Source organism: Chelon labrosus, assembly GCF_963514085.1.
Source record: "Chelon labrosus genome assembly, chromosome: 15".
Lineage (NCBI taxonomy): Eukaryota > Metazoa > Chordata > Actinopteri > Mugiliformes > Mugilidae > Chelon > Chelon labrosus.
Window position 1 is genome coordinate 25,367,798 of NC_140348.1, and position 26,789 is coordinate 25,394,586.

At 42.6% G+C, this 26,789-nt stretch overlaps 1 protein-coding gene across 3 annotated transcripts in view; it reads left to right on the forward strand.

Moving 5' to 3' along the window:
• The window catches only part of rims1a (regulating synaptic membrane exocytosis 1a), a gene marked incomplete at its 5' end in the record, with an annotated part of 87,545 nt that overhangs the window by 46,963 nt on the left and 13,793 nt on the right, over nt 1-26,789 (forward strand). For 2 of the 3 annotated variants that reach the window (XM_084561807.1, XM_084561806.1), the window contains 16 exons: nt 13-698; nt 8,547-8,587; nt 10,395-10,508; nt 10,613-10,712; nt 12,091-12,214; nt 13,768-13,785; nt 15,091-15,137; nt 15,391-15,506; nt 15,601-15,731; nt 16,088-16,259; nt 17,489-17,636; nt 17,886-17,942; nt 20,685-20,847; nt 21,309-21,413; nt 21,977-22,036; nt 25,640-25,729. In XM_084561807.1, the coding sequence (XP_084417933.1) occupies nt 13-698; nt 8,547-8,587; nt 10,395-10,508; nt 10,613-10,712; nt 12,091-12,214; nt 13,768-13,785; nt 15,091-15,137; nt 15,391-15,506; nt 15,601-15,731; nt 16,088-16,259; nt 17,489-17,636; nt 17,886-17,942; nt 20,685-20,847; nt 21,309-21,413; nt 21,977-22,036; nt 25,640-25,729 (2,172 nt within the window). Of the gene's footprint in view, nt 1-12; nt 699-8,546; nt 8,588-10,394; nt 10,509-10,612; nt 10,713-12,090; nt 12,215-13,767; nt 13,786-15,090; nt 15,138-15,390; nt 15,507-15,600; nt 15,732-16,087; nt 16,260-17,488; nt 17,637-17,885; nt 17,943-20,684; nt 20,848-21,308; nt 21,414-21,976; nt 22,037-23,942; nt 24,012-25,639; nt 25,730-26,789 lie in introns of all 3 variants that reach the window. The other variant, XM_084561805.1, reaches the window with a different exon arrangement.

Here is a 26,789-nt window from a genome sequence, read left to right on the forward strand (position 1 = left end):
TTTGCACCCCAGGAGAAATGGAAGGGGTCGGGGAGAGCGGCATCCAGGCCAGCCCAAACTGCAAACCCAGGTCTCCATGGACCGGGACCTCCGGGGCGAGTCCAGGGAGCGCAGGGAAAGCCGACGGCTGTCAAAGGGACGCTCTCTGGAGCACGATCCCGTTGGAGGAGGTGGCGGTGTAAGACGGACAGAAGAGGGGGGTTACCACCACATGGACCACAGTGGTGCACCTCCTCGACAAACGGGGCCGGCCCCTCCCGGAGGCAGGGGCCACCCTGTGCCCGGGCAGGGGCGAGGCAGGGGTGTAGGGGGAGTGGAGGTCGGGAACGGTGCTCAACCTGGTCAGAGGACGGTGGGCGGAGTAGGCGGGCCGCAAGAACACACTCATTCACAACAAGCCCCTCCGCCTGAACTCCGAGAGCCCCTTGGTTTGGGCCCTGGCTCAGCCTCAGGTCAGGGACCTATAGTGAGACGGACCAAAAGGGAGAAGGCCGAGAGCATGTTGCGTAACGATTCGTTAAGCTCTGACCAGTCGGAGTCTTTGCGGCCGCCGCCGCCACGGCCTTACAAATCAAAACGAGGGTTGGGGGCCGGAGGGAAGAGGCAAACCAGCGTCAGCAGTTCAGAGGAGGAGGGAGGGACCACGCCTGAGTACAGCAGCTGCGAGGACGCCGAGATCGAAAGTGTCAGCGAGAGAGGTGAGAGAATATCAATCATCAGCTTCTGTTTGTGAAGAGAGTCTGGAACGTGTTGACATGTTATCATCCGTTAAATGAGGCAGTTTTTAGTCTGATGACATTTGAGGTAATGACCCATCTGAACACTGACACTGCTTTGGCTGGAAGTACTTCTGGACAACACTGTGAAACTTAGGAGCCACTTACAGCTCTCAGTCACAAGTCACATGATCATATGACATAACATTTGATCTGAAAACATGCTGCAGGAAAATCATACTCTAACCAGGTGGTCTGAGACTCAACTTTTATTAGAATACGAGTCTAGTGACGCACCATTTCAGTTTCATTATGGGGCATGTTTCAACGGATACTGAGAAAAAAAAAATACCTCTGCATGCAAATGGACAGCCAATCACAGCCATTTAGTTTTAAACAAATTCAAATCTGCAGCGCTCAGATGACTGTAGTTCTGTCCATCACCACATAAAACCCGCCCACGTGATCTGATTGGTCAGGCAGATCTTTGGCTAATTAACATAATCGACTGCCAAGACTCTATACCGAATTGTGGGCGGGGCTTTAGTTCAACCTGTCAAAGAGAAAACTTTTTCAGGACGTGCCTGCTTAGATGCACCACCACCCCCTGCAACTTCTTAATACATTCAATATATTTTTAAGAAGCTGCTCCATTTGCTTTGGTGCAGTGCATCATGGGAGAACAGTGAACACTATTACACTATAGTACATATACAGTATGGAGCTGGGACCCAGCTACAGTATGAACATCGTTGTAATAGAATGGACATCCATCTTTCATGTCAAACACTGAGGAGGAGGTAAAGACGCCACCATCCACCTCCTCATGATGAACCGATAAACTCAATGCAGCACAGCCCAGCTAGCTGACAGGGATCACTTTAGGTACATAACAATGATTACCCTCAGGAAACAAAAAAAAGATTTGAAACCAATCATCAAATAAAAAGCACCAGTTGTTGTTGGAATAACTTGAAACCAGTGATCCCTGCAGAACATCATGTTAATGTGGTTTTAATATTTATTTTATCCCAGTCCTCCAGCAGCTAAGTGTCTCCTGCAACTATAGCATGTAGAGTCAATAATTAAAACGCCTCGCTGAGACACTGTTTACTGGACTGTTGTCAAGAATTTTTTAAAAACCCTTTCACCTGGACTCTGGGATCAGTTTAAGAAGTGGTGACGGAGAGCATTTCATTTCACACACTTAGCTCCGCATGTGTGTTTGGTTAATGTCATTTACTCTATGACATGAGGCGCTGCATTTTCAGTGTGTGCGCGTGTGTGCGTGTGTTTGAACACTCCCACTTGACCGCTCTATCATGTGATGTGAATGTAGACGGGAGGGCTGTTTAGTCTCAGTCCTCCGTCTTCATTCACACTTCACTTTTCTTTCTTAACTCTGCGTTCGCCGACCAAACCAGGTAAGGCTGCTCTGATTTCACCTTGAAATACAGCTGTGAGTAGCGCTGAAATCTAAATCGTGCCGCACAAAATGCCTTTCTAAGCAGAAATGTGTCGCCTTTTCCTTGTTTCTGTTTGAACACAAACCCTGCACCTCCTGCAAAATTCGGTCGGATTGTGCAGGACACATGCAGCAGGCTGCAGCCGGCATGCATGTTAACAAGCGTGCCAGGCCGTGTGTGTGTGTCTGAATGTTTCCCTTGCGTGTCATGTTGTATTGTTTTCAGCGGGGCCCCTACGGGAGGACGATCCCACACCGAGTGCACATGTGTGCGCGCGTTAGTGCGTCTGCGATGGGGCAGCTTGACCCCAGTTAATCCCAGGGTTGACCTTGTGTGGCCTCGCATGGCTGCAACCATGTCCCCAAGCCTGAGAACACGCGACTGTTTACTCTCTAACCTTGTCACGTCCAAGCTGGGTTCTGTCACTTCGCTGCTGAGCATTGCGAGGCGCCTGGGTTTGCTGCTTTCCACTGTGTTAAAAATAATAAAAACTATAAATAAATAGACATAGCCGGAGGTGAAGAGATGTCTCATTGTTAAATTCAAGAGGAGGTTTTAACAGCTTTTAACGACGGGTCTAATCCTGCACACTAACACACAGCTGCACTGAGCAAGCCTTGTGGCTGCAGATGGGACATATTACTGAGACAAGACATGGCATCTGTGATATATACACCGATCAGCCACAACATTATGACCACTCACAGGAGAAGTAAATAACATCGACCATCTTGTGACAATTCCGTGTTCTGCTGGGGAACTTCTGGACCTGGCATTCATTGGTGTGGATGTTACTTAGACATGTAGCACCCACCTAGACCAGACCAGGCACCCCCACCCCATAGCAATGACACTCCTTGATGGCAGCAGCCATCCCCAGCAGGATGCAGCCTGACACAGACACACACACAAAAACACTTTAGGAACAACTAAAAAAAAACATGAAGAACAGCACAAGGTGTTGACCTGGCCTCCAAATTCACTAGATCCCAAACTGATCAAGTATCTGTGGGATGATCCACAGAGGCCCCTCCCCTCAAAGACCCCCACTAACAGCATTCTGTTGCCAGACACCACAGGACACCCTCAGAAGGCCCATGTCCATTCTCTGATGAGTCACCACAAGGGAGACCTGCACAATATTAGAAAGGTGGTCATAATGTTATGCCTGATCGATGTGTGTAATATTAAGATTTTGAACTGTATCCTTTGAAATCTCAGAACAACCCGCCGTGTAAGTTTTCAGAATGAACAACTGAGTTACGTCGCTGTCCCAGAACCCCAGACTGATTTTGCAGAATTTTATTTAATTTGGGAAACCCCTCAGGGTCATCACTCAACATCATTTTACAGGTTGAGGGGTTATTGTGAAAATATGCTCAAAGCTTGACTTAAATACTGCCCCGCTCACTGTGCTGACTGCAGTTCTTAGATACACTAGGGATGGCTTTAGTGTGTGTTGATAGTCGGTCATCTGTAAGATGGACTTCCATCAAGCACCATCACAAGGTGCCTTATACCTCAGCTGTTTTCTACGGTTACCTTAGCACGCTAGCATCCCGACATGTGTGAATATAACTGGCACTGAAGACAAACAGTGGTGTGTTGAGACTGTGCTTGTATTTCTCACCTTTTGGACACACACTAAGTTCTGTGCACTGCATTAACCGAGCTGTCCGGCATCTACCTATAACCTGTGTGTGAGGCGTTTAGGGAACATACAGAAAATAACTCGGGTCACACTCTGTCCTGCTAAACCACTGGAGGCTCAGCGTGCACGTTGGTTACACTCTGCGCCGCTCACCGTCACGAGTACATTCTCAGCCCCTGGCAGCTATTTGTTGTAAAGTTTGGATGCACCTTCTCATTATCTGACATTTAGCTGAAATCCATTCCAGCCGACCCCCCAATGAAGCCGATAAAGAATGTGCAAAACTTTAAATCAAAGCAAAAGTTGACTACATTGAAGAATTTACGAGATAGAACATATTCTGGTTTGTTTAACGCTTTTTATGTTTACTACATAATTCCATGCGTGCTCCTGTGATTTCACCAATTTGATGTATTCATTATTAATCTACAACCTCATACACCATGATTTCCCTTAGCAAAAAGTAGTATACTTGAAGTTCATTTTATTAAGTATACTTGAGTATAAGTATAAGAATAGTAAGTATACTACAGACCATGTACTTGTAGTGTACTAGAAAGTATACTAATTTAATACTTCTTCTGGCTAAATTGGAACGTTTTAAGTATATAAAAGTATACTTTAAGTATACTTTTATAAACTAAAACGTGGACTAGAAGTATATACCTAGTACACTAGTAGTATATATATATATATGAGTGTACATGTTGTATACTTGAAAGTGTACTTTTGTAAACTTAAAATTACCTTATAAAGTATACTTAAAGTATACTTTTATAAACTTAAAAATGTTCCAATTTAGTCCGAAGAAGTATTAAATTAGTATACTTTCTAGTACACTACAAGTACATGGTCTGTAGTATACTTGCTATACGTATACTTATACTCAAGCATACTTAATAAAATGAACTTCAAGTATACTTCAAGTTTGCTCATGAAGATACTATCTAATGATTGAAAACTCTAATAACTTCTATTCAACAGAATAAAAGTTACTAAAAGAGTTCATCTTCTGCTCCCGCTTCTTGGCACTTTCCGCACAAACCCTCTGCGGCGGCGCTCATGCCACGTCAAAGCTTCACTTTCACCGGAAGCTGGCAACGGCAAAGCGCATCGTGTTCCTCGGAGCACACTGTGCACGCAGCACAAGCCTGGCCCGGGACCAGGCGTTATGACATCCATCAGTTGCCGGTTCAGTGTGAGAGTGTTCTGTCGGGCCAGGTTTTAAACACGCCGTCGTGGCAGGCGAGGCGCTTGCTTCCTTTTTTAGCTCGAGACTGAGACGGGGTCAGCTCCGAGATGTGGTTGCTGGCAGCCGAGGAGCGTCCAGGCATGTAAATCATTGTAAGATCAGAGCGGGAAAACGCACACACACACTCACAAACACACACAGAGTCACAGTACACTGGATCCGACTGTGATCTGTGCATGTTTGCCGCTATATACAATCACACACTGTCAACTCTGTTAAAGGAAAACAACCAAACAGCAGATGCATGTGACTCCTGATTCCTTTCACTTTTTATCTCCTTATCCCACATCTATCAATTCATGTTTTTAATGTGAATCTTTTAATTATCCCACAAATCCTCTATACATCCCAAAATATATTAATTTATATACTTTTTATTGCTTTTTATTTTTTTTTTTAAAATCCAGTTAATTATACGGGTCATATTTCATGCCACACTGGAGACCGACCCACCAGAGCGTTACAGGAAGTCATTCCTTCCTACAGCTATTAAGTTAAACAACTCCCCCCCCCCCCCTTTTTGTTAACACTAGGCGCAGTATTTCACTTACCACTGTAACTTACTCTTTAGTAGGGATGGACACTTCTCTCTGATAACAAGTAAAAACTAACCACCATCAGGCTCTGATCTTGGCTTTTTATATTTTATATTTAACGCTTATGATTTCTAAAAGTGTATTTTGTCGTATTTGCCGTTGACTGTGTTTTCCTCTTTATGCACAAGAACTTCCTTGGGGATTAATAGTCTTATCTGGGCGGCACAGTGTTGTGGTGGTTAGCACTGATGCCTCACAGCAAGAAGGTTTGAATCCTTTCTGTGTGGAGTTTGCATGTTCTCCCTGTGTCTGTGTGGGTTCTCTCCAGGTACTCCAGCTTCCTCCCACCGTCCAAAGACATGCTGGTTAGGTTCATTGGTGATTCTAAATTGGCTACCTCTCGTCCAATGACAGCTGGGATAGGCTCCAGCCGTCCCGTGACCCTCCAGAGGACAAGCGGTTACAGAAGATGAATTAATTAATAGTCTTATCTTAAAAGCCAATAATGAAGAATTTTACTGTCAGTGCTGTTACACCTACAACTAGTGTAGCTTGTTTTATGACTGAGGGAGGTAAAGGGGGTAAAGAAACAGTGAGTTACCTTGTTTGAATGCTAGGATTAAATAAGATAACCACGAAGATAATCCGTGCAGGTTGAGAGTGGGTGAAAGTGTTTAATGACCTTTAAACGATGGTTGCTAACACACAGAATGCTCATGTTTGCTTGATTTTTGCCGGCGTTCCTGCACTGTGGGATGCAGCTTTTAGCAAAACCCACAGCCACTTTGATGTTATTGAGGAAAATATTCACACGTTGGTAATTTCCGGCGTCAACACGGCATGCACAATCATGTCACTGTAGGCCGTTAACTTGCTAGCTGGACGAGTGCATGCATGCTTTTGTAGGCCTATTGGCACTGGACTAGTTTTACCTGGGGAGCTCTAGAAGTTTGTAATAATGGCGGACGTCATCCGTGATCTTAATCCCATGCGAATCGGCCATAATTTGTAAAGTAAAAATTACACCGCCAATTACCAACCCTGTTTCTCGTAACGCAGAGGTCCTGTGATAAAACTAATCCAGTGTGAATCGGCGTGAAGAATTATGAAGGATGTGCTGTAAATCAAAGTTTGGACACGTTAGGGTGCAAAGTGGAGATGTGGCCCACCCATTCACCCATTAAGAACAGGTGACATTATTAAATCAGGCATTAATGTGTTCATCTGCAAAGGTGGAGCTCATTTAAATACCGCCAGGTCGTTCTTAATTTCTCTTCCGGGATCAATAGCCTCATCCCATCGTGTTTTATTTTTAAAAATATATTTCTTAAAATATAGATTTTTTTGTTTTGCCTTCTGTTTCTGGTTTTGAAAAGTCAGAAACAGAAACTGGGAGTTGGTTTAGTGAACGCTCAATCCGTTCTATGCAAAGGTATGTTTAGAGTCACATGACTTCTTGTGAGCACTACTCTTACATAAAGATCGCTCGTAGTTTGACCCACATTTCCTTTGTGCTAATAAGAAATAATACTGTTGTATTAGTCCCATACCATGCTATGTGAACAACCAGTGACCCTGCACGCTGACCTGAATCTGATCTTTTTGTCTTTTCATCCCAAGCCCTCGTAAGAGTAGACGGCGGAGTCGCCCATGCCGCCCACCCACTGCACAGAACCACGTCCCCCGCTCGAGTTATGAAACTGAGAACTGGGTGATCCTGTCGTCAGAGCGTTTTCTTTAAGATTACATAATGTCACTATAAGTTGTCACAAGTCGTTAACCTCACGGCTCCCCGGCTCCTAGGAGCGCTTGGCTCTGTTTTACTGCGTGTCATAACAGCGTCGCTGAGTTTCCTGCACACGTTGCCCATGTGCACGGAGGAGGAGGAGGAGGAGGCTCTGGGCTGAAACGCTGGATCTGAGAAAAATCATTTAACGATCATTGGAATGTGTCTGCTAATCGACTCAAGTATGTAATCACGATCAAACGAATGAACCAAACTCCACACAGAAAGGCCCCTGTCGGCCTGGATTAGAACCCACACCTTCTTGCAGTGAGGCAAGGCCTTTGGCGACAGGGTGGAGGGATCCCTACATCAGCTGTGTGCTTGATGGTATCTCAGATCGTTGAACTCCAGTGGTAACTCAGTTTACACTGACTGGTAACTAGTGAATTTGGAGGCCAGGGCAACACCTTGTGCTGTTCTTCATGTTTCTTGAGTTGTTCCTAAGGCGTTTTTGTGGCTGCATCCTGCTGGGGATGGCTGCTGCCATCAAGGAGTGTCATTGCTATGGGGTGGGGTACCAGGGTATCTGGTCTGGTCTAGGTGGGTGCTACATGTCTAAGTAACATCCACATCAATGAATGCCAGGTCCAGAAGTTTCCCAGCAGAACATTGAACTGTCACAAGATTGTCAATGTTATTCACTTCTCCTGTCAGTGGTTTTAATGTTGTGGCTGATCGGTGTAAATAGTGTGAAAACTATGTATTAATTGCCTTACATCTCTGCTTTACCCTGAGAGTAAATCCACACCATCTAATCTGTAAAGCATCTACGAGGGATTTGAAGCTTTTTAAAACACTTAGCCATCCTTCGGTATCATAGCTGCCTCTGTGGACTACTCTTTTTTTTTTAAAGCTTTTTTTAGGCCGCGTCCTGCTGCGGCGGGTGATGCATGTCTAATTCTAGCCCAGGCTTGAATATTCAATAAACTTAACCCTCTCCACTGTAAACACACCCCCTCCGACGAGCCCCCAAATTTGGCTGAGCCGTGTATGAGAGGACGCAGGCTGGTATGTGTTGTGTATACAGCGTCGGCCGTACGCTTTTCCTGTGTGTGTGTGTGTGTGTGTGTGTGTGTGTGTGTATAGAGAGGATATGTTACAGTTACAGTATCTGAGCCGATCTCTTTTTCCCCTTGCAGGCGACTGGGAGTGCTACCCACATGACCCCACCGTGTGGCACGTAAGTCACTGCTTTTTATTTCTGGTTTTTCTTTTAATATTCAACAACCTTGAAGCGGTCCAGGCTTTATATTTGAATACGAGAAGAAAAAAGGTGAATGTATAACTACGTGGATCCCTTCTCATTGTCTCTGCTATTATATTTAAGTGCTAGCTATCCAAATGTGTTTTTTAATAATTATTTATTCCAATGAATAAATTAATGGAACAAACACTTCTTGTTTAGCACATCTTGGTGTCGGCTGCCCCGGCAGAAACAGGCTTTAACGAGTCTAGTGTTCATTTGCTGACGTGTTTTATCCAAACTATCGATTATTAGCAAATGTTCTTCTTGGAAAATTGCAGAAAATGGTTGTGACCGTAATGATATTGTTATTAGAGGAGGGGAACCCTGTATGAAATGATGCATGAAGTTGCTTCTCATCCACACATCAGGTCTGGACTGATCTGATTGATGCTTGGATCTTTTTATCAGTAGTGTTGCCAGAAGACAAATAGTGGTAAACTTTAAAACAGTTCTGAACCATCCGTTCACAGGAAACGTTATGTTATGTTGGATTAAGTGTTTTAATTTCTATATATGTCACCAAAACAAAACCCTCTGGATTATTCAGATTTCGCCGCTCAGATCACGGGAACACATGAAGTCAGGCTCAGCAGTGACAACCGGTCGTTAGCCGAGCACACGGTGACCTCTGCCTTCTCTGTAAATTCAACTTTATGTGTAGCTACACGCAGTAGTTTTACGTGAGCCGATTCCAGATAATTTTTTTTTTGTCTTTGACTGCCTCTGTATCACACACTATTTGCGACACAATCACGTTCGTTCGGCTTTTAAGATTCAAGAGTCACGATGTTTATTGGCATGTGCACAGTACAAACAGCAGTTATATCATCCATGCAGTGAAATTCTTACTTTGCAAGTTTCCCTTACTAACAAAGCTAAATGGTATTTAATAGATGCTCAGTATCAACAGTGTATTAAAATATACTATCTAAATCTCAATTGGAATGTAATGTAATATAAATATGAATAAAAATATAAATACGACTGTGGAATACAACACATGGCTATGGAATATACAGTTATATATGTACAGTAGATGTACAGCATAGACTGTATATAAATATGGACAGTGCGTCACCACTTCCTCTCATTGACCAAACAGATGCTATTTTCCCGGAGATACGTGCGGCGCCATCTTGTGCATTTAGAGCCAGAGTCTGATCAGTACGGTCCGAGAGTGGAGCCACGCGGAGCCGTGATATTGATGCCCCACCCACACTTCCTCCAGACTCACTTGTGTTTTCGTTTAATTAATATTATGCTCTGCTCTATCTCCACCAGTTACAAGGAAATGTTGGATTATACACTGCACTTATTTTTAATTTTTCATTCTTACAACTCACACGGACCCACAGACCGCTTTACTGAGCGGTTGGCATGGCAACTGGTGGTCGCATCCTGTTTCTATAGCGTCAAATAACTCACTAAAACAAAACTTATCCAAATCATTCACACCCGAAGATGCATCAATATTATATTAACTACCTAAAATGACAGAAACCATCCTTATTAATAGTGTTTTAGTTTGACCCAAGTCCCACCCACTAACATGGAGGGGGTGGAGCTTATGATCTATACTGCAGCCAGGCACCAGGGGGAGCTCTACTTGCTTTAGCTTCACTTTTGAGGAGCAGTTCCGTCATCCATCTTCATACTGTCTAAGATGTGCCTTCTTTGCATATACGTGTCTCCTGAGTTTCACGTTTCTCACCCTCTTCCTACATCCTGTCTTCTGCTGCAGCATCCCGTAACCTGGCAACCGTCCAAGGAGGGAGACCACCTCATTGGACGAATCACGCTCAGTAAGAGGAGCGCCACCATGCCCAAAGAAGCAGGAGCATTGCTGGGGTTAAAGGTCAGAGGTCACAAGCAAAAGATTTTTGTCTATTAATGATTCAGTCGGTGACGTCCACACGTCGTACGACAGCTCGCCTCGTTCTCTTGTCTGCTTGTGTTCAGGTGGTGGGAGGCAGAGTAACGGAGTCAGGGAGATTAGGTGCCTTCATCACCAAGGTCAAGAAGGGAAGCCTGGCTGACGTGGTGGGACACCTCAGAGCAGGTACAGACTAAACCGTCACAGCAGGTCCTCAACAGTACTGGAGAAATAAAAAGGGATAAATAAAAGGGATTTGTATGCATCAAAACTTTATAAAGACATATTTTCATCATTGAGGGACAGATTTGTTTCATGTTGATTCTAAAAAGAACAAACACTGTAGTTTTATATTTTTGATTAGCTTTTATTTATCTTAATATTACCCTGTTTTTACAATGGTGGGATTTAAAATACACAGGTATGGGATTAATATCATGCCATAATCTGAAACTGCAAAAATAAGACGTGATAAGTTGAAACCCAGTGTTTAAATGTTTAAAATGCAAATAAATAATATCAAAAAAGTCTCTTTTTAAATCTCTGCAAGTTATATTTTATGCAGAGCTGTTTTCAGATCGTCATCCTCAAAGTTTCAAACCTGGAAAGCTTAACTCGTACAGATTTGAAACTGTTGAGAACCGCTGCAGTCATGAAGAAGAAAACCCTTTCTGTCAACCTCCATCAGGGGTGTCAAACATACGGTTCGCGGGCCAAAACTGGCCCCCCAGAGCAGTGTTTCCCGGGGTCTGATTTACTCCGCCATGGTCTCATAACGAATCGGAAATATTTTTGCACGTCTCAAACAACGTTGTGCTTGCATTCTTTTTCCTATTGCTTCCAAAACCATCCCTCCCTCCATTACGTTCCCAAAGCCTAAATCCCGATGTTTGTGCTCTTGATTTTTTAGACCATGGAGATTTACAGTTATTTAAAGAGAGTTGATCAAAACCCGGAGGGAACAAGTTTTGGCGCAAAGTCCAATATCCGCTTATTACGGTAATTTATAGATGGACGGATACAAAACGCATCTTAATTTATGTCCAGATATTTCATATAGTGTATGAACTGTTTTTAATAGCTGTTAGAACATCATAATTAGGGGAAACAAAAAAAAATAAAAAAACGCCATGGTCTCATGAAATTTGGTGGGAAACACTGCAGAGGGTCTGCAAAATGCAAATTCATCCACTTTTTCTGCAAAAAGACATAAAAGACTTCAACTGTAAGTTTTAATAAAAATAACTGCTCTATATCCATCAATGTACAGAAATTGCACCTATATTTCTAAAGACATTTCAGGTCATTTGTGAAAGCAAACATTTTCATAATGTGCGTGTCCTTCTTTGCACTAAATTTCCCCATGTGGGATCAATAAAGGAATAATAATTAATTAAAACAAAGGGGAAAGTGGTCATTATTTATAGGTTATTATGCAATTATGTTACCGCCAGCCTCAAATTAGGCCGTATGTGGCCCCTGCTCTACATGTCTGAATATAAAAATGTGCTTTGCAGCTCGTGTAAAAATTAAGCGTGTACTCTACGTGGTTGACTGATTTCAGGTGATGAGGTCTTGCAGTGGAACGGGAAGCTTTTGCCGGGGGCGACTATGAAGGAAGTTTACAACATCATCCTGGAGTCTCAAGCGGAGCCTCAAGTGGAGCTGGTGGTATCCAGGCCTATTGGGTAAGTCAGGAATGAAACACATCCAGTACACTGTCAGCGCCGTGAATGCAACCCTTCAGCCTCAGTGATCAGCCACTAATAAATAACACTGTGCGTTGCATTAACTAGTCGCTAGCCGAGTGAGGCTCTGACTCAGAGTTGGCCGACCTCAGACTGGGGCGTGTATTTGTATTCTGACCGGGACCGATGCTGCTGCTGCATTGGAAATATTAAAAACAGCCAGTCATTATGCTCGGCTGGGCCCTGCCAACTTCTGGAATGGGACGTTTCCATTTTGTCTCATGTGTCCCCTTTAAAAAAGCACTTGCGTTTATTTGTGGGACGATAAAAGGTGAATTATTATCGAGCAAATAAAATCGGCTGTGCGGTCCGTAAAAGGCAGGAAGTGGCTGCATCAGATATGTTTGGTTGACGCCTTGTAAAAACTCAACTGAGTCGGTCCCGAGAATATTCGTGTGGGGAGGATAGAGAAGAGGGATTGTTACAGGAAGTGACCTACCTAGTTATAAATGTGTTTATATAGGTGTCTATAATGCTCTCTAAAACAACACTAGTCTATAAAGGAACATTTAGCATCCTAATTTAGGTTGTATTAAATGATGACTGTGTGAAATACTACTTTTCTTTCATAAGTGGCATTAATTTGATCCAGTAGATGCTCTATATTCATCTGTAGAGAGATTTTCTGTTTCAGATTTCACTCAGACAGCCTCATAAATCCACTCACGAGCGTCTCTCATGTTTAATTTGGTCTCAACTCGTCATTTTTTACGACACGTCATTTATTTGAATAAATCTCAAACGGCGCTGACAATTTGTTGAGGCGCATTTGGCCGATGGAAGTGGATCTAAATGACGGCAGAGAGGAGTTTATTTATTTGTGTCAGGTCTGAAGGAGGAACACGGGCTGATAAACGACGCGCCTGCTGAACTCTGACCGGTTTACTTAAAAACAAATCCGTCAGTTCAAATAAATCTTTGCTTTCACAATGAATGGATGCTGGGACACATATTCAACATATCCTGTTGTATTTTAAAACCAGGACTTTATTTTACATGTCAGTCTGGTAGCCAGACTTCACATTTTCAGGTCCTGGAAGCTGAAAGTTAGTTTTTTAGCAGATAACCATTTCTCAATCTTTATTTTATTTATTTAATTAATAGCATTTTTATTTTTATTTTAAGTAACACATATTCCAGACCCATTAAATAGAGTTTTTCCTTTTTCAAATATTCTAGTAAATGTCTTTTTTAAAATGAACTTTGTACAGTTTTTGCCTCAAAAATTGTAAAACATGAAATTGGACATGAAAAACAATAAGTATATTATTTTTACTTAAAGATATTTAAGTCCGGGTCGCCTCACATACAAGATGCAAGTTGTGTTAACCATGAACTAGGTTGTGTGAGGTGTGAAAACACCGTTAAAGTGAGTTTATATTCCACACATTTTATTGCAAACTGCTGTTCGCAGCTGTAAGACTCAACCTCATTTGCCTTTTGATGGAAAAAAAAAGTTGAATGTATTAATTTCTCTCCAAACACTCACGAAGGGTGTATAGAAAATATCAGTAAGTAATCTTTTTAGGATAATTTTAATCCCGTCACGCTTCTGGAAACTCTTTTGGTTTTGCTCGTGCCATTTCGCATCCCTGAACGAACCGAACAGATTCGTACTTAGCGAAGATGCCAATTGATGCAAACACGGACGCCTAACTACGCTGTGACACCTCCAACTAAATTAAATTTTAAAGTTCGCCTGATGGGATGCACAATGGCCGCCGGGAAACATCCATTGACATAACAGCGCTTTTGCAAGCTTCTGAGCTGTCCGTGCAGCGTCTGGTAAAAGGCTGCGAGTCCCAAAAGTAAACTCTGGCACTGACAGTATCCCCTGTTACCTTAACTCTCAACCCTTTGGTTTAAAGGCTGGGACATTGGGATGCATCAAGCAAGCTATTTTTATTTTTACGTTTTTTTTTTTTTTGTTTTGTTTCATTTACATCTTTGGAATTTTTCATTTTGGAATGGGCACCCAGGCAAATCCCCGGTCCATGAAACACTTATCAGTTTAATATTTGGATTTAAAATGAAACGAAGACTGAAACCAGAAGGTGAATTTAAATCTAATTTTTGTATGTTAAGTACAGAGCTGGAGCTGGGAGGCTTCTCCCTGTCATTATGCTAAAAGCTAAGCTAACTCCAGCTATGTGCCGAACACACAGATCTTTAAGGGGCGTACATCTTCTCCTGTAACTGAACAAGCTTTAAGAACAATCCTGCAGCCTCAGTTTGTTGCCCCATGAGTGACTAAAGAATTTATTTCCTTTCCGTGGTTGCAAGTTCAAGCACGTCATTTTTTAAAATTTAAAAACGACAAATTAAACTGATAAGTGTTAGCCAGATTACCATGCTTCCTTTACATGGCATCGAGCTGGTGCAGTGGATTCTAGTGTTTCCCATGGGTGGTGCTGGTGGTGGTGGTGGTGGTGGTGATGGACAAGAAAAGATGGCGGTGTGGACAGAACTGAGCTATTGTTTTTTTTGTTTTGGTTTTTTTATCCATTATTGCTTCAAATCTCGATTGGGCCAATGCGAACGTCTGAATGGGAAACGCTTGCAGTCACTAGAAGAGCTCGGCTCTGCTCACATCTTCTCTTTGCTTCTCCATGTTTTTGTTTTTTTTTAACCACGTGATTCTGAACATCCAAAAAAAAAAAAAACTTTGGTTACAGCGCTACTTTTTCCCTGTTTGATATAACCACCACATCGATATGCATGTATGCCTGTGTGTCAGTTTTACTTTGAACGTTGTTTAATGCAACTTAGATGCCAGTGTGAGACTGACTGACGTGTCTTTGCTGTTTCTCTTTCAGTGATATCCCAAGAATCCCCGACACGTCCCACCCTCCATTAGAATCTAGTAGGTATCTCCTCTGAGATGTTAGAGACCTCTATGTCTATATCTATGTCTAGATGTTTGGCTGCTATGACCATATATCAGTCTTATGATTCACTCATACTGCCTACAATACAACCACGGCTGTTAGTTCAATGATCTGTACATCAAGCGTTAAGATATGTATTTTTTTATGACTCTTGTTTCTGACTCTGACAGAGAGCTGTCATTTATTTCCTTCTTGAGGTTTCTCTTATATTCTTCTTCGTCTTCGTAGCAGGTTCCAGTTCTTTTGAATCCCAGAAGATGGAGAGACCGTCCTTAAATGTCCTATCTCCCTCCAGTCCCGGGATGCTCCAAGATGCTCCACAGTTAATGCCAGGACAACTCTCAGTGAGTGTGTGCACGTTGACCTTGTTGGGTCTCTTTTGACTTGTTGAAATAAGTACATCACCACCAGATTTGTTTCCGTCTGCCTCCCACTCAGGTGAAGCTGTGCTACGACAAAGTGGGTCACCAGCTGATAGTCAACGTGCTGCAGGCTGTGGAGCTTCCTCTTCGGCCTGACGGGCGGCCCAGGAGTCCTTACATCAAAATGTACTTCCTTCCTGATCGCAGGTACGCCTGACAGCCCCTTCACAGGGAGTCCCCCTGATAAAAATAGCAGAACTGTGTTTGCAGAATTCGTCACAATTCTGCCTATGTCATACTTGCTGCCATTTGTTTAGTTGATCTAAGGATTCGCCCAGAGAGTTTAGTTAGAACCCGGATCTAGTGTCCATTACAGGAAGTCCAAGTTAAAGTAGCTCCACTTGTAACCCTAAAAGGGATAAGTGAATCCAGCCCAGTAAATGTAGATGAATGTGGCACAAGCAAGTTTGTTACTTAGCATTTCGAAAGCTCGGGTCGTCTTCTTCTGTGGTACCCCGAAAAAGGAAACGTAACTATCAGAGCGTCTATATCGTTGAACGCAGTGACAAGAGCAAACGAAGGACAAAAACAGTGAAGAAGACCTGTGAGCCCAAGTGGAACCAGACGTTCGTCTACACTCACGTCCATCGCAGGGATTTTCGGAACCACATGCTGGAGCTGACTGTGTGGGACCAGCCCAGGTCACCGGAGGAGGACAGCACCTTTATGGGAGAGGTACCAAACGCACAAAAACAAATCAGTTTGTTCTGGACAGAGTGAGACTGGATCACAGTGGTCACCTCAGTGTTTAATCATCACTTTTCACATGCACGATGTAGTAGTGAACAAAATGTGTTTGTTGTTTTAGTTGTGTGTAACATTACATTTCATGGTGTGCATGCAGCTCCTCTGCAGGACTCTGACATAAAGATTGCCACACAAGAACCTGTCCTGGCCATACCTCAGTGATGAAGTCCCAGCACACATGGGATGGCTCCTTACAGCCTGTAAAATGAAATGCTGACCAGGAGGAAGTTATGCCATTGTTCAGAAGCAGTCTAGCCAACTAGCGAAGTAGTTCTGCCTTCAGTTTCATCAACCTCTCTCTCAGTGTGCACAAGGAACAGTTCAAAAAGACAATTGTGATTTGAATCATCAGTGTTTAGGTGTCAACCCTAATTCTAAATCCCAGAGCATAAATCCCTAGCTGCCCAGCACCAAACCGCTCTACATGAACAACATGCAGATATCTTTCTTAGGAGCCGGAGGAGACGTAATAAAAGCCAAAAAGAGAGGGAATTAGATTTGTCACTTCGACGCAATCTTGAATAATTTGCTCTTTGTTGATGAATTTACTTAGGATGCTTTCACACCTAGGTTGTTGATCTGGAGCCGTGAGCGTTTCCCCTCTTGGGTCGGTTTGTTTGGGATGGTGTAAACACAGAAACCATGCTCCTTTATCGGAACACATGAACCCAGCCGACCCCGGTTAGAGAGGGCGGTCTCAGCCTGGTTGCAGTTGCTCCCCGGAGCCGTTTGTTTGCACCGTGAACACACGTTACCCACGGACCGATGCGACTGCCTTATTGTTATTTAACTAAGTTGCTTACCTGATGCATATTTGGAAGAGCGTGCACTCGATAGAAGTGTCTGGCAGCACACGGCAAAATTATGACTGATTACAAAACTGTTAGCAAGAACTTGTGTTGAGGGCATGTCAGAATTTAGTCTTGGTTGCCTTGTCTTGATTCCACTGTGAACACAAACTGAGGCAAGTTTAAATGCATCATTTAAACAATATTTACTTCATCTCTGCCTGAATATTTTAACACTGAATGCCACAGAGCAGATGTTTGAGCAGCTTTCCTCGTGCTTATGTATTTCCACATGCAGCGTCTACTGTCAGTCAGATCAGTGAACAGCTGCAAAGTCTTTATTTACCGCACGGATTGTGACTTGAACAGATCCTGATAGAGCTGGAGACGGCCTTACTGGACGACAAACCTCACTGGTATCCACTCCAAACCCATGATGTCTCATCCATACCGCTCCCCCGACCGTCCCCCTACCTGCCCCGACGACACGTAGACGCCCCCGGCAAGAAGCTGCAGCGTAAGTCTTCATGTTTATTTATATACGAGCTCCTGTCCTCTGTTTGTGAGCGTGCATTCATCACTGTAAAAGAAATAACGTTTTACCTTCAATGAGCAAAGTATAACACATGAATGTCAGTGTCTATGTCTCTTTTCACTACCCTTCCCTAATACTGTATTTGCACATGGATGCGTGCATGTGTGTATATATATGTACGTGGTGTATATACACATCTTTGTGTGTCTGTGTGTGACTATGACTGTTTAGGTTCTCAGCGTGTAACAGAGCCTGAGTTTGATGAGGGTACAGCAGTAGTATCTAAAGGTGGGTGGGGACCGTTTCCTAGCTTTACATGCGGTGTTTCCCTGAGCTTGTGTTTTTTTATTTTTTATTTGTGATGCTGCATTGGGGGTGCCAACCAAAGTCTGGTACCTCCTCACCTCAGTAGTTTTGCACCTGGTTGCCCAATGTGTCATCGGTTCACAGAAACTAAAGAAAACTAGAGGTGTATCATAAAAATGAAAAGAAGAAATCAATTGAGACTAAACAGAAATCACAATTAAATACTGGGCATAAAAACACAAATAACAATATACAGTACGTGACAGAACGAGCGGTCATCACAAATAAATCAGTGAATTGGAAACGCTGTCATGTTGTCGACAATGTGTTGACATGGGGCTGAACCAATCCGGACTCCATGCACCGGTCAGGCATGGTTCTGTTGTGGAGATGACTCGAATCTAAAAGCAACATTTTAAATTTCTTTTGGCAGCAGAGTTATTGTGTTTAACACAATGTCGAAACCATAGACCGTATAAAGATGGACAGCAGAACTGCTCCTCAGAAGTGAAGCCAAAGCAAGTAGAGCTCCATATTTATATACAGTCTATGGTCGAAATACGGAGCTTCTTGTGTGTTTTGTCTGTGTGTATTCGTGGGCCATTGTATACTGTGTCTGAGCGTTCGTCTGTGTATGTTAAGGTCAGACTGGTATATGGATTTGACCAAAAAATTCAAGAAGAAACGTGATATGTTAAACATAAGTATCACCGTCTATCCGCCATATATCAGTCAAACCCTTCCTATCGTCTTTGTGTTTGTTGGTTATGGGTAGTTCAGTTAAAAATTGAGAAATGCACAACATTATTTTGACCAACTGTTTGTTTGATTTCCGTGCATGGCTGGAATAAAAGAAAAACCCTGGTTTCACTTTCCAAAGTAAAAAACTAAAAGCCAACTTGAGCTTTGAGAAGCTTTTCTTTTGGCAAAGAAGCTGACTATGGGGCCACTACAAAGCCTGACACAGTCACACAGATCCCTTCAAGGCTGATCAATCTTTCTATTTCTGTTTTTATCTTCAGACCAAAGCAATACCTTTTACCACAATTTAAAAATACATAACACTGCCAACTGCAAATCTATTATTAGTGTAATCCCTCAATAGTTTATAGCCAAGACACAAATTCTCTCCATGCAACGCAAGATGTTCAGTGTTACCAGGTTCAAGTTAGCATGCACGCTATTTTGAGTAAATTCTGTGCAAGCACTTCTGTGTACTAGACTAAATGTGAGGTGGCAGGCCACTAAAATTATTTTAGACATACATGGTGTAACTTAGCAGGGTATTAACATGACTTTAAATTTACAAGTTGTTAGATAGCAGGGTGTTAGCATGATGTTAAACTTATGTTTGAGGTAGAAGGGTACTAGCATGACTTTAAATGTACTCGGTGTTAGGCGTGTTGTTAAATTTATATGTTGTGAATTACCAGGGTATTAGCATAACTTACACGTTATGAGATGGCAGGGTACAAGCATGACTCTAAACTTACAGGTTGTTAGGGAACATGGTGTTAGCATGATGATAAACCTATACGAGGTAGCAAGGTGTAAGCATGACTTCTGTTTATGTTGAAAGGCAACAGTGTTAGCTTCAAACTTCCACGTGGGCTTGCAGGATATTAGCAGGATGTTAAACGTATGCGAGCTAGTTGGGTACTAGCATGGCATCAAATTTACATGTTGTGGGGTTGCAGGATATTAGCAGGTTGTTAAACTTAGATTTTGTGAAGTAGCAGGGAGCAGTGTGCTAGAATGATGTTAAACTTATGTTCAAGGATTCAATGATTCAAGGAGTTTTTATTGTGAGCTAGTTATGTACTAGTGTGACTTCAAACTTACATGGTGTAAGGTAGCAGGGTGCTAGCATGGCTTCTGCTGATATGTTGTTAGGTAACAGTGTTAGCATGACTTTAAATGTACAGGTTGTGGGTTTGCTGGGTAGGCCTATTAGCATCATCTTAAACTTCGATGTTGTGAGGTAGCAGTGTGTTAGCATGGTTTCAAAACTTAGCCTATGTGTACTAGCATGGCTTCAAACATATGTTGTGGGGTTCCAGGTTAAGCACGATGTTAAACTTATCTAAGCAGGGTGTTAGCATTACTTCTGCTTACATGTTGATAAGTAGCATGACTTCAGTCCAATATAATTTATCTTGACTGCAGCTAACGAAACCTTTGGCCTTAACTGTGGGGGTGATACGAGATTGTACAGATTGAATATATTTCAGAAAAATACAATTTACTACTGCAGCTCTTCCTGGCCGTGTTACCCATGTCCCATTACTACAGAACTCTATTAGTCATAATCTACTTTCAGAAACCATTAGCAAATCTTTACTGCTTAATGTCTCACACATCTTTCCAGCTTGGTTAATGGTAGTTATTCTGTGTCATTACAGTTAAGGAACTTAAGGAAAGAGAGCTCTGGATTCATTGATCTCTAAGGATCATAAGGATATTTTACTGCCACTTAACTCTATACAGTAAGATCAAAGTGGTTTGGGCAAAGATATAAGCAGCCTGCTTATAGAATATCACCTTAAATAGATCAATAAAGACATAGCATTTTACTGGCTAGTAATTTATACTCATAAAACCCAAACTTTAGGTTGTACTGTGTAGTTTTGCCAATTATCTGTATATTCTTTTACCCAGTTAATTATGTACATGTATGTTTTAACTGTCTGTTCGTGCATATGCGTCGCCTTTTACACCCTTCAGCCGACGGGCATGGTAGGGAGAGGCAGCGGGAGCCCACATCCACCCTGGAGGTGCCTGAACAGCAGAGGACGCCCGCCCATCACATACGTTCCCGCTCGGTGTCCCCGCACCGAGAGGAGCAGGGGCGCACCCGGTCGCGGCCGCCCAACGTTCCCACTCAGAGGTGAGGGTGGAATAAGACAAAAAAGGTTTCATCTATGCTCATGATTTACTGCTTCAGTCTCCTTGCTCGCTTGCGTGACGTTGGTTTCTGTATGGATTACAGTAACGGTTTGTGTTCAAAGGTGATGATTACTAATACAGGACTGATATAAGCCTGGTAAGAGGATGCTGGTGACTTGTAAGGGTGAGAGAAAAGCAACATTCAGCAGAGAGACAGAGAGGAAGAGAGAAAGAAGAAAATGACAGAGTTTGTTGGAAGCCAGCAAACTGAGTCCATCCGCTAATGAAATGTCTGTCCGGTGCAGAACACACAGTACTGCCAGCTCTGCTTTTACTGGCTCAGCCAAGTAAGCCCCACTAAGAGTCTGCTGCAATATCGCCTGACCGCTAACCTCACATAGGTCTTTCTTTCTTTCTTTCTTTCTTTCTTTCTTTCTTTCTTTCTTTCTTTCTGTCTTACAGGAGTTTGGATGATGAGCTTCCTCACGCTCGTCGTTCCCGTTCTCCGACCCGCTACTACGACTCTGCCAGAGGTCGCCATCAGGGGGAAGAGTACGTGGATGACAGGTGCGTGTCCGTTTGTGTGCGCGCCACGTCTTATATAACCACATTAAATACCATCAGAGGTCCATAATGCTCTGAATGTTTGCTTCTTTTTGTGGATTGAGGCTTTAGACTTTTGTGCAAGTCTGCATCTGCTGCAGAAGTGTGTGACGTGTGACAGTATTTCCAAACATTATTTTATCAAGCAGTCCTTTGTTTTTACTTCATGTGAGGTTACACAGTCTCCATGTTTTCTGTTTCTGTTTAGTATCTTGAGAAGTGTGTGGTGTTGTAGCTGTCGGTTGATTGTCATATTGATTAAAGTGACCTTAAGATGTGTTTAGACAAAAAGGCCTTGGTAGAAAAAGAATCTGTGGCATCTGTGTGTGTGTGTGTGTGTGTGTGTGTGTGTGTGTGTGGGTGTGTGTGTGTGTGTGTGTGTGGGTGTGTGTGTGTGTGTGTGTGTGTGTAGAGAGAAATCAGCAAAAGCTTCTCTTTCCTATTCACCCTCTTCTCCTTCTGCTCTTCTGGTTTTTTTGACTGTTGTTGATTTCCTCATGTGTCATCCATCCCCATGGTAACCACAGTGAGGTCATCATGATCCACCAATCAATGCGAGGCAAAAGTGCTGAGTGCCTGCACACCAGGTAAACTGCTGGCCAACACGCTGTTTACACTTTGGTTCAGGACTTAACCTCTGGGAGAGGCGTAGTTTAATGTGTGTTGTATTTATTTTTTTTATTTTTCTCTTATTTTAGCTCCTTAAACAATGTCTACCGCTGAAAATATTGTTTAGAAAAGGATAAAAGAGTAGGAAAATATCAGACGGATTAAAAATTAGGTATATTTTTGTCATTGTCAACAAATCCCGTGAAACTTTTGACCTTGTCCGTGACTGGTCCATGCATTTTTTGGTATTTTGCTAAGTTTTGGGAAGTTTGCTTTTATAACCAGAAACAAAAGCTGAAAGAATTACTGTTATTTCATTTTTATTTTTAAATCCAAAAACATAAAATTAAAAAAAAAAAATACACCTTTCTTTTATTGTGCAGTCTAAAATAAAAAAGAGAAGCTTAATTTTCTTTCTTTGCAACAATTCAAAGACAAAAACGAAATAGGAAATACGTCTGGAATTTGTTGCAATCAACACGTGTACAGCACTCTCTCTCGTTACGACAGCCTGGGGCATCACCTTCAGGCTTCAGACAATCGCTCAGAGATAAACTCAGATGACGCACCTCATGTCATAAAGTCTAAAATAGTGCTTAAAAGTCACGCCCGTGCTCCGTTTTGACCTACAGAAAAGTTCTTCTTGTTTTTCACCTACAAAAACTTCCATTTTTATATGAATCAAATAATAACTGTTTCCCTTTTATCATATATTACAGAACAAAAGCTAAATTGTGCATGTTTTTTTTTTTTTTTTTGCTTTTTTAAATCAAAATAATATTAAAAAAAATAAAATCCTATTTTGTTTTTATTTTAGAGTCTAAAACCAAACCTGAAATATCAAAAAGTACACGGACCCTGACTCTCTAAGCCTCTCTGATGCATTCATTAATAATTTTGGTTCTGCTCATGGGATTTATTGACAGTAAGACAAATCCAAAAATACATATATATATATATATATAAAAAAATCACTTCAAATGTAAGCACCATATCTATACTGTAAGTTAAAAACAAGGCCAATGAGCTGGTGGTTGTTCAGTTGCACCACTGTCTCAAATCCACAAGAGGACACTACAGGACCACTCAGACTGATGCTTTCCTGCAGCCAGGCCATCAGAACTGCTTAGGCTAGAATCAAGACAAAGTGTTCCCTCACTGGTTCCCTGCTTGTACAAATCAAGCCAATGATTATGCATCAATCCTGTCTTTCATTACCCTGTTTAAGATCAGCAAGTTGTTTACCAGTATCACATGCACTGTAGTCACATCCACATGGGTCTCAGTTTGCCATATTAGCCAAAGAGGTAAGTTGCACTCTTGAGAATACATCTGTGTGTCTCATTAGATAAAAGTTCTCCTCATGCAAACATAACCGATGGGACCATAATAATAAGCTGTTTGTCTGTCCATACACACGGATGTGTTTGCGAGAGCGTGGTTGCTTGTAGAGATGAGAGCGAGCTTTCGATGCTTTCCTGCTTGTCATGCGGCGCTGCAGCTACAAGCTTAGCCAGTGATTTTAGTGCAGTGATGCACTTTTCTAGGAACATGTAGATAGATGGCTGTATGAGAATGAAACTGACAGATGTTAAACATGACATGCCATACCTTGATTTAATGGTGAATATCTTAAAGTAAAATGTGATTAAAAGCTTCCAGTGGGCTAAACTGACCGTCACCACAAACTTTACTCAGGGTTCAGTTGTGCTGAATATTGCGTATGTCATATAAAATCACTGGATAAGTCGCCACTTCTTTTACCCTGTAGTATTTTTCTGTCTGTTCTCCAAGCGCTCCCATACACTTGTTGTTTTTTTCCCCTCCTCTTTCGCCCATTCCTTCATTTCCTACTTGTGTCTGCTGCATGCATGCTATCGTCAGGAGATCTTCCAGCCACAATAACACGTTGCCTCCTAAGATGCCGCTTTTGTTCTGCAGACAGGCAAACAGGTAAGTCTCCAGTCGTGGGTTCAGTATGCTTCAAATGAACAAAGTGCTTAAATCTGGAAGGATGTCTGTCACTTTTTATTCCTCGGTGCAGATGATATGTAGAAACACGGGGCTGTACCGGATAATGTGACAGTTCTGCTGGTTTTATTTACAAGAAATCATGTTTTGTTCATGAGCATAGAAAGAGATGGGTCTAAATGCTGCAAAGTCCATGAGCATGTCAACTCCCATTGCTTTGGGGAGGAATCCCATCAGTGGGATGAATCAGAAATAGAGTGACTTTAGAAGAAAGAGAGAAGAATAGGACGTCAGAGTCACTGAATTCAACAAAACTGACCCAGAACCTCCAATTTGCAAAGAGCACCTTCCTCCACAACGTCATCTCTGGCTTCTGCCCGCTGTGGCTGGAGCATAAAACAAATTTTAATCCTGAAGATTAGGCGTTCCTTGTCCAAATGCACACGGGGGCGTGACGATTAAACGTCTCCCTTGAACTTTTTGTGCACACGTTTGCACCTTCGACGTTTTGTCAAAGAACCAGAGACTAATGCAGTCATCTTTTTGGACTACTAATTTAACAGAAGAGCTTCATGGCCGTGCAAGCCGTGGCAGTAGTCCCAACTCTGAGTCACCTAAAACCGTCTATAAAGTAAAATAAGCAGAACTTTTACTTCTGGGAACAGGGACACTCAAAGATGGTGTGTGGCTGCCGTCATGGTCGTCCTGTTGCTGCAACACATGCGCTCCTCCATCTCACTCAAAGGATCATGTGTGTTTGTACAAAAAGAGTCGTGCAAACACTACTTCTGTTCAAAAAGAGTCGTGCAAAGAGGAGGATGATGATGCACGTTTCCAAAGGAAGATGAAAGACTCCCAAAACAAATGCCAGAAGTTTCACACGTCAGTACATTTAACCAGTGGCTTCATGACATAGCTGTGGTTAATGCTTCATTTGAAGAATACTGAAGCTTTTAGACATTTTCTGGTATCAGTGTGAACTTTTCTCAACTTGCATACAAGCGTTTATTAGTCTTTTAGCAATAACTGCATACCCATAGTAAAAGGAGACACGGAATGTTGTGCAGCTCCTTTTATGTGAGTGTTTTCCACAGCAGCAGGAGCTTCACGGATTTAGTTTATTCTTTAATTTCCAAATGCATGCTCTTTTCAGTTTCCTGCATGTCATAAGACAAAGCTCTGTCATGCATTTGAAAGCGGTCATGGCAACACGCCACTCCATCCCACACCGCGTTTTAATGTCCACTGATGAGGTGGCACTTAGGTAAGACGCCAAACACACACATACTGATGGTTAAACATTTAGGTTTAAGCCGAACAGGTCGAGAGAGAGAAGTGCAGTTATTCCACCCTTGGCCGTGACAGTTACAAGACACATTTTCACTCCATCTCCATAACAACCTCGACAGCCAGCCAGTCAGCCTTGGTTTAGTTCTCAGACTAGCATCATGATTTTGGGAATCTTAACCTTTCTTTTAAAATACTTATTCTGTTTGTCCATTGTTTCTCTCTCTTTGTGATTGTTTCCTCCTCTTATTCCTGTCTCTCCTTCCTCTCCTCCCTTCTCTTCCTCCATTGGATGGCATGTTGTGGTGCTGTGGTGCATCTAGTGATCTGCAGCCTTCTCTGGACAGGGTTAGGAGTGCTAGTGCCAACTGTCTGACTCCAGACACTCATGCCCCCTCACCAGAGACTGAAAGGTACCAGCCTCTGTACCCAAACCCTTTCCTGTAGTCCTCCTGTAGTTTCCTGTCTTCAGCTTTCCGTGGTCTTTGTAGTTCCTTCTCCTCTGAATGATCCTACACTATAGCGTAATTAAACGCCCCCTCCCCTCCTCACTTCACCCACACTTTTGTGCACCACTATAGTCTTCCTGCTGTTCCACCCAGCAACTCCTGTACATTGCTTCAATCCTCAAACTTTGTTTGAAGGTGCAGCGATCATTCACATGGGCACGTAGCATTCTCTGTACTTTTATTAAATGTTAGAATTGTCTTAGAAACACTGTGCCAAAATTAACTCTGAGTATCAAAATACAGGTTTCTGCACAGCTTCTTGTTCATTTGGTGTATCCAACATACGTTAAAGAAGGGCAACTTGGAGTTTTTTTGAGAAGACGTTTCGCCACTCATTCGAGTAGCTACTTCAGTTGCAAGGGCCTGGTGGGTTGTTGAGGTTAAAAAGGAACATCTGTGGGTGTAGCCCATCAAAAAACTGCTTGACTTGTTCCTATTTGACCTCAACTTCCCCCCTGTCCCTTAGAACTGAAGAAGCTACTCGGATGAGTGGCGAAATCTCTTCTCAAAAAAACTCCAAGTCCAGTTGCCTCTCTTTAACGCTTCTTGGATATACCATGACCTGGATGACTGAGAACCTTCCCAGACATTCAGTTGGTGTAACTGACCCTCTGACAACAGAATTGGTGCACCTCTCGCTGTATACCTCACCAAACCTGCTACCTACTCTGGCTAAACACTACACTTTATCCTGCTTAGCCCCAAACAACCAGGCTTTGGTTGACTTGTCAAGTGCTCACTGGTCAGCGTCATTTCCTACTAATACCAGCATATCTATTCCCACCATTGTCAAGGTCTGATCACAAGTTTTTGGATTTCTTCTTGTCTGTCTTAAATTAAAACTCACGCTACATTATATATGTGCATTGAAAGATGTGTGCATCGTTCATCTTCTATGCCAACTGTGAAGTGATAACGTTCATAGTGTGACCAGACTGCAAACCAGGTCTTCGTGCTGTTCTGT